The 15,706-nt window shown below is 37.3% G+C and overlaps 1 protein-coding gene across 1 annotated transcript in view; it reads right to left on the reverse strand.

Moving 5' to 3' along the window:
- The window catches only part of LOC150094285 (SH3 domain-containing kinase-binding protein 1-like), a 305,169-nt gene that overhangs the window by 60,852 nt on the left and 228,611 nt on the right, over positions 1 to 15,706 (reverse strand). The window contains exons 10-11 of the mRNA XM_090411774.1: positions 10,558 to 10,875; positions 116 to 228 (exon numbers count right to left, since the gene is read on the reverse strand). Of these exons, the coding sequence (XP_090267900.1) occupies positions 116 to 228; positions 10,558 to 10,875 (431 nt within the window). The remainder of the gene's footprint in view (positions 1 to 115; positions 229 to 10,557; positions 10,876 to 15,706) is intronic.

The raw sequence follows: 15,706 nt of genomic DNA on the forward strand, positions 1-15,706 counted from the left end.
GGATGCATATTATTACTTGAAAAGACAAATATGAAACAGGTTTAAAACAACAAACTAAAGTTTTCCTTATGAAAATATTAGTGAAAAATTCTAGTAAAGATGATACAGAACTTACATTTTCTTTCAAAAAAATGTGTGAAGGTGGCCTTCGATTGGGAGCTCTTGGTCTATTTGCAGTTAAGTGTGTCAACTTTTCTGATGATGTTTCTATTGTGTCAAATGTTTCATCTATTTCACAAGAAAAACTTGTTTCACAAGAGAACTAATGTATAAAAATAAACTATTTAAAAAATCAGTTATAGAATATTGTGAATATAAGCAAAATGCTAAAATGTTACAAAAATTGTAGTATTTAAAAAATAGCTATGACTGCATTTAACCATTATTACATGTACCACATTTTTCTATGCTGCTTTGAAGCCTCATCAAACCTCAATTATCAGAATTACCAGATATTCAAAACAGTTAAATTATAATAAAGGCAGTAAAATATACTTGCTATCATTCTTGTTACTGATCAACTTATAGATTAAAATTATTAAAGAATTACAATATTAAATCAGAAGATTGCTGATTATATGTTAATCCTTCATTTGGTTTAACATGAACTCCAAACATTAAGTTTAAAAGACTGCCAACTGTGAAGAATTATCATCACATAACCATGACCATATTCTTAAAATAATAATAATAAAGTGGAATTGAAAACTATACATGTTCTTAAGAAGAGTTAGCATTAAGGTTATCTAAAATCAAATGACAAATGAAATGCCATGTTGTACCATCTTGTATGACTCTCTAGCGATGATGGTCTCATTAGATCGGGTTGATGGAATCGAAGGGATGAGCAAGCCACTATTTCAGAGTAATAAGTTACTCTGATATACAGGGTGACAATAAAATAACTTTCTCTCTTTGGAGGCATCTGTAGCTAAAACCAACATACGGAATGAGACCAAATTTTATATTGAGACTTTTGAAGGCATGGGAAGATGATCTATAAAATCATAATCAAATCAAATCTATAAAATCAAATGACAAATGAAATGCCATGTTGTACCATCTTGTATGACTCTCTAGCGATGATGGTCTCATTAGATCGGGTTGATGGAATCGAAGGGATGAGCAAGCCACTATTTCAGAGTAATAAGTTACTCTGATATACAGGGTGACAATAAAATAACTTTCTCTCTTTGGAGGCATCTGTAGCTAAAACCAACATACGGAATGAGACCAAATTTTATATTGAGACTTTTGAAGGCATGGGAAGATGATTTCCACGAAAAAAAGATTTAGTACCAAAAGTCATCGATAAGGGAAAATTTTGGGGCTGGCAGAGCCAAAAGCTGTCAAATATTTGCAGTAAACGCAGGTAAAAAGGATTATGCAAATTTTACTGTGCGTACGTGACAGCAGCGCCACCAATTCCACTTAAAAAGGGATTGGGAACGTTCGGGCAGTTATTCGAATGACTGACGAATTGTGCTCAATATGCATCCTACCTTGCCTCCTTAACAAGTAACGTACTTTACTTGTTAAGTTGTTTTACCTTAAACAGTGCAATGCCATAGCGGCCCTTCGGGAATTTAGAAGGCTTCATAACCTGCATACAGGTCCTATGTCAGCTGTAGCACTGAGAGCTATGATTAAGAAATTTGAAGAAACTGGATCACTAGGAGTTAGACCACGGTACTGGTCCCTGTGTCATCCAACACCACAGTAGCAAGACACAGGGACCAGTACTGGTCCAAGCGCTCGTACCATAGCTCACAAACTTGATATGGCTTATGGTACAGTCTGGAAAATCTTACGGAAAATGCTTCACTTCTATCCATATAAGTTCAGTATTCCGTATAATTATTATTCTTATTATCATTGTAACGCACCACATATCCAGCTGGAATGAGTGACGCGGCTGTCACTTACACCATTAAAATGTTATTATTCCATTTTATCTGCTTTTAATGTAATTATCCACTTGTTCTCAGCTCTGCCAGTGCCAAAAACTCCCCTATCAGGAACTTTTGGTACTAAATCTTTTTTTTCGCAGAAATCATCTCCCCATGCCTTCAAAAGTCTCAATATAAAATTTGGTCTCATTCCGTTTATTGGTTTTAGCTACAGATGCCTCCAAAGAGGGAAAGTTATTTTATGGCCACCCTGTATATATATAATGAAAATAAGATCCTTCCTTAGGAGTAGGTGGGATCATAGCTATTAGAAATAAGATTAAGTTAGCTATAAGTTAGGTTAGAAAAGGATCGTGTGCTTGGCAAACAAAAGAAACAGAGGTGCAAGTCGACTGGCCTAATCCGTGGCTGGTTCTGACCTGGCTTTAGTGAAGTGTCGGACTCCACCGATGCCTATATGGCTGAAGATACAAGAGGCCATAGTTGGCTTAGAAACATGGCCATCAGAATCCTGTCATCAGATGGGATTCTGATGGTCATGTCATCAGAACCAAGTCAGAATCCTGTCTAGTCACTGCAATGTTACCATTCATGCCTCACATGCTGATAGGCAGAATTAGCCATAGTTGCTTTCGTACTGTTACAATGCGATCGCTCTGACAATGAGGCCACTACTCCATTCAGGTGTGTGTGACGTGCAAGCACCAAATCATCTGCAAATGACCGTGATACTGAAGCAGAAAAAAGCCATCAAAAGCCTGAAATGGGGAAAGGCAGTGAGAGTAGATGATATTTGAGCAGAAATGCTCAAGTATGAAGGTATAATAGTCTTGCAGTACTTCCAGAGGGACGAATTCCAGATGATTGAAGTAGAGCTCTCACAGTACTCATATATAAAAAGGGAAATGAAACTATATACAAGTATAACTGATTACTTGTCTTTATTTGAGTAGTAACCCAGCAGTTAGAATTGAAGGATGTACATTATCCCCTCTGTTATTCATTATCTATATGGATCACATTATGAACGAAAGTGGTATTAAACATGATATCAAAATTGGAGATGTTAATGTCAGCTCTTTGCTTTATGCAGATGATGTTATACTTCTAAATAGATCCACTACAAGTCTGCAAGATTCCCTGACTAAATTGAATAACTGTTGTAATAGATATGGTATGAAGGTCAGCAATAAAAAGACAAAAACAATGAAAATAGGCAGAATCGTTGAAAATGTCAACTGTGTTGTGAATGGAGAATCTGTGGAACAAGTAAAACATTTCAGCTACTTAGGCACGATTTTTAGTGAAGATTGTAAATTAAATATGGAAATAGACAACAGAATCAACAAAGCTGGTATGGTAGGAAGTCAACTGAATAAATTCATATGGAATAAGAGAGAAATTAGTCGGAACACTAAATTAGCTGTATACAAGACAGTGTTCAAAGCAATTTTAACTTATGGATCTGAGAGCAGGTCAGAAGTAAAACACTTGACCAAAGATTAGAGACCATAGATATGAAAGTTCTGCGAAAGATCAGAGGCGTGAACAGATGGCATCAATAATATCATATCATATTAAAAATGAGGATATTAGGAAAGAACTTGACATTGTCAGCATCCAGGAATGCATTAGCAGAGCTAATCTCAGGTGGTATGGTCACTTAAACAGAATGGGTGAGAAAAGATTAGCAAAACAAGTGTTCTCTGCCAGGTTGGCAGGAAAATGACTCAGAGGAAGACCAAGATATAGGTGGATTGATACGGTGCAAAGTGCTTTAGATGATAGAAATATAAAATCTGATAATGTTGGAGTCTTGACAAGTAACAGACTGATCTGGAGGAAAATTGTAGATAGAAAGTTAGTAATGATGTAAATTTTTCATGTAGTACTATCATATCCTGTACACCCCTTGAGGGTAGACAGCAAGAATTTGATGATGATGAATATTCATAGCTAATCTTCTTGTATATAGAAGCTAAATGATAAAATATCATATATTTTTAATGAATGACAGCATATTGATTAATAAATATATGGGAGAGATGCCAGGTGGCATATTGTGGTATGACTATGTTTGGAGAGCTCTGAAAGCTAAGTTGTATAGTTAAAAAAAAAATAGTGTTAGAATTAAACTGTATCGTGGAGTTAATTAATTTAAGCTAAAAGTTTTGTTTTAAATTGTTAATTTAGTCTTTTGCAAGGTAAGTTACGTAACATAGCACATGGTACCAATGCGAAGAAGAACAATGCCGTCCAAGGCATCACTGTTTAAAGAATTTAATCAAAGGGACTTATTGCAGTGCAATGTCTGCAAAATGTGTCTTACTGAAGGCAGCTGGAATTTGGTTTGAAAGCGATAGTGGTGGGAAAGTGTGTCAAAAATGTTTTGAGGGCAAGGATCGAAAATATGTCTAAGGTCGCGTGATTGAAGTAATGAATGGAACTCAGAATACGATTGAAAATGTGTGTGATGTAATGCTAGATAGGATTGAGAGTAAGATTAAATGTGATACAATTGAGAGAGAGAGTAAAAAGTGTTGAATGAAAGAATGAAGAGTTGGCTGCAATGAGGGAGATGCTCATTACACAGTGATACACAGGGCGAAGCGGGAGCTGGAACCAATACGGAAATGCCTGACAAGTGATAACAGAAAGAAGTGCAAGATAAGAGAAATGATGGCTTGACCAAGAGAGGTAAAAAAAAAATGTTTGTGAGGCTATTAGAGCACAAAGGGATAGGGTGAAAGAAATGATCATAATGACTGGAATGTATGATTTAAAAGGAGAAAAGTATGGCATGAGAGAGGACATGAAAGAATTATTAGAAGTAGTGAAAGAAAAGTGAGAGTGTTCAGGCAGTGAGTCTGTTGCCATGGTATGACAGAGCTAAGAGTACAACTAAGGAGAGCCATAATAGCGAATGACATGATGCATAGGTTATGCAGGAGGAATGGTGTGGAGTGAGTTTGAGGAGTGAAAGTCCTTATACAAAAAGGATTCAGGTTTGTATCTGAATGGATTTGGTGTTTGGAGACTGGAAAAAATGTTGCTGAATGAAGTGAAAGCACATGTGGAGAATTAGGGAAACTAGAGCTTTAGAACATTAGTGAGGCAGCTGAGTGTAAGAATGTGTATAATATGCCTAAGTTAATACCAATGGTAACAAATCAGAATGGGATAGTAGCATAAAGCATCAGGATTAGGTGGGCCTAAGAGACTTTTGCACTTAATGCACACTAATGTCAGGAGCATTCAGAACAAGCAGAAGGAATTTTTGACATTGGTAGGCTCATCCTGGCCAAAGGTTATTAGCATTAGTGAGACATGGCTAACAGAAGATGTTATAGTTAGTGGGATAGAATGTGAAGGATATAGTGTGTTTAGGAAGGATAGAGAGAGGAATGGGGGAAGGAGTGTTATTGATGATAGCCGATGAACTTCAACCAAAGAGAGTAGAGGTTCAACTGCAGGCCAGTGAAAATAGCACAGTGAGGCTATCTGGTGTGCAAATGAGACAAGCAGAACAAAATATATAGTTGGATGCTGCTATAGACCAGGGGATGGAAAAGATGATAGAGACAGTATGCATCAGGAAATAGACTCAATGATTAGAGGACCAGTAATTATCATGGGGTGATTTCAACTATGGGAACATAGATTGGAAGGAGGAGAGGATGCATGGAAGGAAGGAAATGGAATTTATGCAATTACTAAGGGATAATTACCTGAAACAGTATGCAATGAAATACACTAGAGGTTTGAGAGTGATTGATCTAGTAATCGCATCTGAGAATTTGTTTATAACGAATATAACCATGTTGCCACCAATCAGTCAGAGCGATCATATAGTCTTGATCTGGGAGGTGGCTAAATGAGTGGAATTTTCAGTTAAGATGGGGTATATGTGGAATTACAGGGCTGGTAAGTATGACAAGCTTAGGAGATTGCTTGGATCAATGCCATCGCATGTAAAACTGCAAGGGCCAGAGTTTATAGTGCATTTAATTTGTTCATTAACGATATAGGAAAAGATCCAAGAGGAAAGAGGAACTGTTCAATTATTTGTCAATGATAGAAAGTTGGGTAGAGCAATAGTTAATACAGATGATGTCAAAATTTTGCAGGATGATTTGGATAGACTGGCAGACTAGGCAAGGGAGAATGGGTGTCAGATTAATGTAGCAAAGTGTAAGGCTATGCATTTTGGGATGAAAAGATTACCAGCTGTATACCACGTTGGTGGAACTGTACTCCAGAAAATTGACGAAGTTAGAGACTTGGGAGTGTTAGTGGATATGGAGTTAAAGTTTAGGAGGCCAAAAGTAGCTAAAGCAGCTCATCTGATCACTTGGTCATTGAATACGTTGACGAGCAGAGACAAGCAGGTTATTGTTCCTTTTTATCGATCTTAACAAGGATGAAGAAATAGGAGACTGAGTCCTACAATTACACTACCTATTGGCTTCAGTGGAAGTTCTTGGTTGTTGGGTTGATTGGGCAGATGAAGGTTTCCTATATGGGGGGGGGGGAGTCTGATGCAACATATTTGTTTAGGTTGGGATAGTTGATAAGAGCCGCAGATGATTCCAATTAAAGCCTAGAACTTGAATTTACTTTGGAGTAAGGTGGCTTTTTTCCAACAGATTCTGTGCCATGTATCCAGGGCATGGTCTGCAAATCCTGAGCAGCCATAGGGGTGAAACCAGATGTAATCTTGGTGTTCCGTTAGATTGTTGGCTTCCTGCCTGTTTGTCCATAATAAGAAAGGGTGTGGCTGCAGGGTACCTGGTAAACTCCAGGTAAATCCAGAGGTTGTAGCTGATCTTTGGAGGAGAGGATAAGGGCTACTAGCTTTTTTTTGTGTGGTTTATAGGTGGTCAGAATATTGTACTTTTTAAATATCTTGGCCACCTTTTCTGAGATGCCATGGATATAGGGCAGGGGTGTTCAACCCGTCGATCGCAGAGCAATTTTTGGTCGATCTCTTGTGTATTCCTCCTTACTTACAAATTTAATTAAAACTGAAAACATAATATTTTATTTATCATTAGTTTGTATTATTTTTAATTCGCTTTAAGTGTATTGCTATTGTTTATTTATTTTTTGTTGAAATCGTCAAATCAGTAATTTTCTTATAAGTCCGGGTAAATGAATTAATTTGGATCAGTGGAAGTCAAACAGTGAGCCGAGGGAATACGATTATAAGCAAAGTGTAAAAACTCGATTGTAGCTTAAATATTAAATATTTCAAAGCACATTACATCGATTTTTTACTTAGGTTAAGTCCTATGTGAATATTGTGAAAAAATAAACTTTGTTTGTCTCAGCATAGTTTGTATTAGATGTTTTTGTAAATAACTCTTTTGAAGCTAACTGTATATACTGTTTTAATAAGAATATGTTAGAGTGTTAAAAACAAAGGCAATGTTTTTGTTGCCGAAGCTGTACATGGCAGCATTAGAAAGACTGTTATTGAAACTTGTATGTATGAGAAAGGCTTGCAGGTTCTAAGTGTAAACATCTCCGAAGTCAGTCAAAGAGTTCAAACAACTTTCTGATGGCTGGCAACTTACAATCAAAAGAAAGCGGAAGAGAACAAAAGGCGTGCCGAACTTGAAACTTAAGATGCAAGACTCATACCGATTCTTTGGGGATTGCCAAACTTCATGCGAGGTCTGAGAGGAGGCCTAATAAAAAGGGACTGAAGCAAGCAGAAGGGGTCCCGGTTCCAGAGAGGAGGCTGCCCAGTCCAGAGTCACCGTCAGAGAGACTGCCCAGATCCACGTTGCTTGAGAGAGGAGTTTCCCGTTTCCAGAAAGGCGCTTCTCGGTTCGAGACGTCGCTAGAGAGAGACTACTTCTAGCTGATAATGTTCACTTGCAGACAAGGTTTCAAATTGCCGAAAGGAAGAGTTCCAATTGCCGGAGAAAAGTTTCCAGGCCAGGTTAATGTCAGACATTCGCCAGTGTGTTGCGTTTCCATTACAATTTGATGAATCAAACACTGATATTGCTCAGTTAATGGTATTTATTTGCATGGTATTTCAAGATTATTCAAGTAAAGAAGAACTTTTGAAAATTATACCATTATTGGGAAGGACTAGGGGAGAAGGCATTTTTTTGGCATTTGATGAATTTGTGAAACAACACAAACTTTTTAAACTTGTGTCTATTACTACTGATGGTGTTCCTGAAGTGATAGGTAATAAATCAGGCTTCATTTCATTATGTAAAAACGATGACAAATATCCAGATTTTTTAATGTACCACTGTATTATTCACCAACAAGTACTGTGTAGTAAAAGTTTAAACACAAAAGATGTTTTGGATATTACATTTAAAATTGTAAATTCTATTCGAGGAAAAGCCCTTCAACGGCAGTTATTTAAATTACAGGCAGATGATGATGATAGTCTGTTGTCCAATAATGTTCACTGGCTCAGCAGAAGTCAATTTTTAGAAAGATTTCTTGTATTAATTAACGATATAAAAATTTTTCTTGATGTGCTGAACAAAGCAGCCTTTTGCAGCTGCCCAGTTTTTAATCCAACTTGAGTATTTCTAGATGTTTTTTCAATGTTTTGAGGATGGCACCTGAAGCACATATTATGGAAACAACTTTCGTTTTCTTTTGCCAAATTCGTTCAACTTCGACTTGCAACTCACGATACTTTGCAGTTTTCAGTTTCTTTTTTTGTTAATTCAGCTATCTCCTGGTACTGATATTTCGAAAAACTGAACACTCTTGTTTTCACTTTTTTAAACCGCTGTTATATCATGTGTATTACATTCCAAGCTTTTGCCAGTCTGGATTTTGAAATCCCAGAGTATTTTAGCTTTTTCATTCTCACTCACTTTTTGGTCAATGAATTATCTTAGCCACATTATCCTGCCTTTTAGGTACTCAATTTGTGTGATTTTGCTGCACCAACTTATAATGTGGTCTACCATTTCTTCCCTCTATTTCTCTCACTCTATATATATATAGAGTGAGAGAAAGAGAGAGAGAGAGAGGGAAGAAATGGTAGACCGTTTCTTATATGGAAGGTTGCGATTGTATGTATGTATGTGTGTATATATATATATATATATATATATATATATATATAGTGAGAGAGAGAGAGGGGGGGGGAAGAAATGGTAGACCATTTCTTATATATATGTATGTATATATGTACATATATTAATTAAATATCATGACTAGAAGCGGAGAGATACCAAAATAGAGAAATACCATTTATTATTTGAGTGTACAACCAGTTTCATCTTCTTAGAAGACTCATTGGATACATAACATGAAAAGAGAAATACAAAAATATACATTACAAGAGAACAACAGCTATAAAATTAACTTGCAAACATATTGGTAACGTTTGAAAGCATTCTGGGTGCCATGGTAATTTTTGGCACATTCACACAGGCATGATCTCATGTACACCAAAGCTAGCTAAGGTTGAGATTAAGATGGATCAGAGTGAAGACAATTTCTGTCGATTCCACAATTCTTCTCTCCAGTTCATCACATAACCTAAAAATGTTTTCTGATTTGCTCCAGATTACTGGATTAGTGATAGACTCTTCATCATTAGGGGATGAGCAAAATTAAGAAAGTGATTTGATAATGCACTTGCTCTAGTCCTCATATGTATACTTCCATATGCAATATATATATATATATATATATATACACACACACACACACACACACACACACACACACACACACACACACATATATACATACATACATACATATATACTCTAAAAAATATTGAGAAATTTCTTTTCTGCAATCTTCAACCTACTACAGAAGACTCTTCTTCCCCAAGAGTGTATATCTCTTTGCCTTTTATCAGTTCCCCTCTCCCCCAAACTGGCTAAAATTCTTAAGAAATTCAACATCAAAACATATTTCACTACGTTTCCTAAACTGCACTCTATCCTCAGTCGACCTAAAGAAAAACATCACTTTCTTCAGTACCCAGGAGTTTACAAGATTATTTGTAATTGTGGAAAGCCTTACTACGGTCAGACTGATAAATCTATCCTTTTCCGTGTTGAGGAATACAAGAGAGATATTTCCTACAACAGAACCCGAACTAGCGCTCTCTCCAGCCACATCCTTTTCTCAATTAACTCCAACGAAGGCCGCCAACATCTTATAGACTGGTCTCAAACTTCAAACATACACAAGTGTTATAATGAACTTGAGAGACATATTCTCAAATCCAAAGAAATTTCATTTGATTCAACCCACCTGAATCTAAAGCCTCAGCTACAATTTATCTGATACGCACATTTCTGCTATCCAGTACTGGCACTCTCGTGATATCTCTCACATGCAGTTATATACAGCTGGAACTATAGCATGTAATCCAGTTTAAACTATACTACAGTTTATAAGAGATCTGTTGTCATTATTATATAATGTTTCTGTAGTTTTTTTTGTATATAATTCTTTGTAGTTAGACACCTGAAGTTGTTTTTATCAACGAAACTAGTAGTGTTCCTATTAAATCCCATTCTTTACTATTCTCGGTGTTTAGTCATTCAAACTTTTTTAATTTTCATATATATATATAAAATTCTAATATATGAATTACCCTTTTAACATTAAAAATTATTCTGACAAGACCTTCATTTACCTATGTTTTCATGTTTTGAAGCATTCTGCTGAACTTTGGTGTCGTCGATTAAATGGTCTGAAGTACTTACAGTTCCATTGATAACTGGCAAATTACAGAACTGTGTAGTAGTGGTAGAAGTAGTAGTGGTGGCGGTGGTGGTAACAACTGAAACAAGAGATGGCACTACAGGTGCTGTAGGTGTTGGGGATGTCCCAACAGGCAGAGTCGGACTAGGTAGCTTGGCACTAATGGAGGACCTCTGAGGTTTTTTCATAGGAGGTGGAATACTAGGCTTTTTACCAGGAAGTGGAGGTGTGGGCCTTTCCAGTTTGTCTTCTAATGGAAAAAACATAAGAACATTACTATAAAGATAACAGAAAAATTAAATAATATATTCAAAAGCAGTCCTAAGCAAAGTACATATAGCACCATGTTCTCACAATTGTCTGACTCGCATAACCAGAAACTTAGTCAATTATACCTGAATGAGTAACATGCCAAATGATTCCTAGAATAGCAGCACTAGCCATTTCTTAATGCAATCAAACAACTGAGATTACTGTATTAACTTAAATATATTAACTTCAATTAAATCAGAATGAAATCATCCAGATCAATTGTTGCTTACTAATTTTGTGATTATATCATAGCAGTGACTGCTGGTACCTGTTTAATTTTCTGTATAGATTCTCACAACAAATGTTTTTTAGATTTGTTTCATTAATGTGCAGAGCTTGACCCCTCCCTCACCATTTTTTTAAGGTGCATTATTATCTCCATGGAATCAGAAGACTCACTGTGGTAGATCCATGATTCACACAATACCTATCACACTTCTCCTTAAACTCATTCACTGACGAAGCACTCATAACCACCTCTGCCAACCTATTTACTATTCTCCAAACAAAAAATATAATCCTAACACACTTGCTAACCACACTCTTACAGTTTCCATGGGTAACCCTGCATTCTTTCCCTTTCTAACATGCACTGAAAAAAAAAAAAAATCAGTGTTAATGCTATAAAAAAACCCTTAACTTACATGCTTTGATAATGTCTCCTCTTTTTTTTTTTTTTGCCTATCACCTGATTTTAATTTATTCTCATAGGAAGCATTCCATAAATCTGCCACAATCTTTGTTACTTGCCTCTGGATCCTCTCCATCACTTCATCCCAAAGGTATATATATCCTAGTATTATTTAAATTAAGGGGATATTAAATCCCACATTGTTTTAAAACCAAATATAGTAACTATAAACGTATCGGCGACTACTAGTGTAAGCTAAAGCACGTAGTACAAACTAGGGCAACTCGTTGCAAAGGTGGAGAAAGTTCTGATCGCTATTCTTAGTATTTTCCATAATGTAAAACCCATCTCCTAGGAGATGTATTATGTCATGCATTATGGTCCATATGGACCACAATGCATGACATAATACATCTCCTAGGAGATGGGTTTTACATTATGGAAAATACTAGAACTTTCTCCACCTTTGGACCATAATGCATGACATAATACATCTCCTAGGAGATGGGTTTTACATTATGGAAAATACTAAGAATAGCGATCAGAACTTTCTCCACCTTTGCAACGAGTTGCCCTAGTTTGTACTACGTACTTGAACTAAGTGCTTTAGCTTACGCTAGTAGTCTCCGATACGTTTGTAGTTACTATATTCGGCATGAAAATCTTATTCGGTTTTAAAACAATGTGGGATTTAATATCCCCTTAATTTAAATAATGTTTTACATCACCAAAATGAAGCCTATTGGCTCTTTATTTTAAATAAATATATCCTAGTAGTTAATATCAGTTCCATAAAATGCTTAGTGATGCTGTTTGAACCATTCAAAGAATGGCAAAATCCATAAATAGAAATAAGGACAGTAAAAACATTAATTCGATAGAAAATATAATTTATTACATTAATTTTTGTTACTACAATAGTCCTTTATATGACATATATTCATCTGCATTTTAATGAGGTTAAAAGATTTTGTTTAGAAAGTTTCATTTTATTAAATAACAAATATTATTTTTTGTCCCAGTCAGCAACTATTAGCCATGTGCAAGTAGTTATCAAGCCTCATAATGTGTATTAATCTTTGTGATAGATATCCCCCACCTTTCAGGTGAACTTATGTAAAACTTAACACTACTTAGTATTAGGTTATACTACGAAAGAACAATAAAAAACTTCAGCAATACATTCAGAAATTCCTTTAATATGTTTCCCTTTAGACGAACTAATAAAGCAGTAGTGATATTCCCATACTACAACTTGATTAATTTTCAGCTGCAAAAAAAGAAGATTCAGGTGAGGACGAAAGGACATCACAATGCTAAGGGGTCTTAGAACTTCAGCAATATGCTCAAAAATTCCTATAATATATGGAAGTGGAATCTGAGCGATATCTTCAGCAGATCTCTAGAGACTAGTAGACTAGCTGCTGAAAGCTTCCTTGATAAGACTCATTATCATCCCAAGACCCCATGGAGTCAAAGACTCATCTAGGAGGTCCTTTTGTCATACACACAGCTCACCATACTGCACCTTAAACACACTCAAATTCTCTGTAGACACCACCCTCTCAAGGCAAGGCATTCACAACTCTGCATGCAAAAAACATACTTTTCAGTTTTTAAAACATGCTTTCTTATACAGCTTCCAGGGATGATCTCTGGGTTCTCCCCTGATCTCCCACTGTTTTCTTTAAAACTTCTTCAACATTTCCTATAACAACTCCTTACTAACTTGTAGGTCTCATCATATCACCCCTCTTCCTCCTATCCACTAGACTTTCCTCATATTCGACATTCCAGAGATCAGAAACTAGTCAGTCACCTCTGGACCCTTTCCAACATCTCTTTGTGCTTTTGAAAACCAGGCGACCAAATCTGTGCACAGTATTCCAAGTGTGGCCTAATCAGAACCTTATACAATGAAATAAGAATGTCCTTACTTCTACAAGTCAGTGTCCTCTGCATCATTCCCAGAATTCTTTGTTCTCACAATTTTGGCAATGTGTTCCCTAAATATCAAATCCTTATGCACTGTCATCCCAAGATTTCCTCCACTTCCAACAATATATCCCCACCAAGCATAAGTTCTACATACCATCATTATTTCCCCAAGTTTTAAGCCTTAACATCTGTGCGGTTAGCCAAGTGGCTATGCACTTCACAACCATATGTCTAGGAAAGGGGTGTCCTGGGTTCAATTCCCTCGATGACATGAAGCGCTTAAGGATCTTTCTCAGACATAGCCAAGTTAGCTGGTCTTGGGCATGGACTGCATGGTTTTTCTCCCTAGTTTATCTGGGGTTTTTTCCTCCAGCAAGCAGGCAAACTGGCCCCATGAATACATGCATCTACAGACAGGACATACCAGGAGGCATAGGGCTAGCCACCTTATCCTTGGGACAGGTACAGCTTAGAAAGGCTAAGGATAGCCCCGTAACAGGCCACTAAGCCTAATACGTGAAGGGAAGAAGAAGATATTTTGCAACAATGAACTGGCATCCCCATTCCCATTCACTCAATCTATTCAAGTCTTCTTGTAAGGCCAAAACATTTTCTCTACACTCTTCATAGTTTGTCCCAACTTTGCATCACCTGCAAACAACTGAATATCCCCATCCAAATTTTCGCCAATATCATTAACATACAGGTTAAAGAGCAATGGCCCTAAACCACGTCTCGTAAAAGTGACCTATGACTCACCAATAAACACAACAGCGATAAACAACAAGCAAAAGGACACTTGCCCCCAGTAGCGCATACATGCTTGAATCAATTTAACCTTTGCCCACAGAGAAAAAAGATGCCAACTCTGAAGACGACTAGAAGAAAAACGCCAAAATGGAGACAACAGCTGATAGACTACAAACAATCCAAACTTGTACAAAAACCAAGTGACACCACTAGCAGCCACCAAGGACACCAGCATGCAGACACTGCATAGGAAATGTGCAAGACCCTTGGGGTCAAATCCATGCCTCACAGAACCTTGCATATCCACTGTTCCAACAGCCGCGGCTTCAACTCCAACCTTAATAGCATCCACTACCATCTGCAGTCCATCAAACCCCACCTATTCTTCTTAACAGAAACTGAAATCTCACCTTCCCCCCAGCACTATTCATCTCAACCTTCCTAACTATATACTATTTAACTCCTTTCGACCCAAGGGAGGCGTCTGTGCATATATCCGCTCTGACATACCCCACCAGAGAGCAACTAACTTGGAATCGCCCAACTTCGACCTTCTTTGGCTGAAGATATCCCCCCCCCCCCACTCAGTCAAATTCATCCACTGCCTCTCCCGCTCTCCTAATACCACCAATCACTCTAAGCTCTTTCATTTCCTCTCCCTAAAAGTTGATTTTCTCCAGTCCCACTCTCCTAACAGCGAAATCGTCCTCCTGGGTGATTTCAACATCCATAATACCAATTGGCTTTCCTCTTCCAGTTATACAGATCCTGCAGGCAGAGATGCTGAAACATTTGCAGTCACCAATGACCTCACACAAATTGTTCAAAAATCAACCAGAATACCAGATAACCCAAACCACTCTCCAAATACCCTAGATCTCTTCCTTACTAATGACCCCCTCCAAATATGCAGTGAATGTAGTGAGCCCCTGGGCAATTCTGACCACAACTTAGTGCTCATCTCCTCCCCCATGCAACAAAGCTTACACTGTCACTCCCATACAAGAGTAGTTTGGCATTATAACAGTGCCAAATGGGTCAGTCTCCAAGACTACTATGCTTCATTCCCATGTATGAAGCATAGTAGTCTGAACGCATCACCAAAGTGATCCTCATTGGCATGAAAACATATTCCCCACACTACTCAGACCTGCTGTCCCCTAACTAAACCCTGGTTTTCCAAAAAATGTGTCAAGGGTATACAAATGAAGAATCAGGCATACAACAACTGGCTCAAATCAAGAACACCTATACTAAAGCCCATAACAAACACAAGAAAATTATCAATACTTCCAAAACAGAATTTGAATGGGCCAAAAGCAGGAAGCTTGCAGCCTGTCCAAATAGCAGCCATGCCTTTTGGTCTCTTGCCAAGGCAATTGGCCGTAACTTTTGCCCTACACTATTCCCACCTCTATCATACCCAGATGGCTCAATTGCAACATCACCC

This window comes from Typopeltis vanoorti, chromosome 22 (genome assembly GCF_054136105.1).
Source record: "Typopeltis vanoorti isolate ZY-2024b chromosome 22, IOZ_Tvanoo_1.0, whole genome shotgun sequence".
Classification (NCBI taxonomy): domain Eukaryota; kingdom Metazoa; phylum Arthropoda; class Arachnida; order Uropygi; family Thelyphonidae; genus Typopeltis; species Typopeltis vanoorti.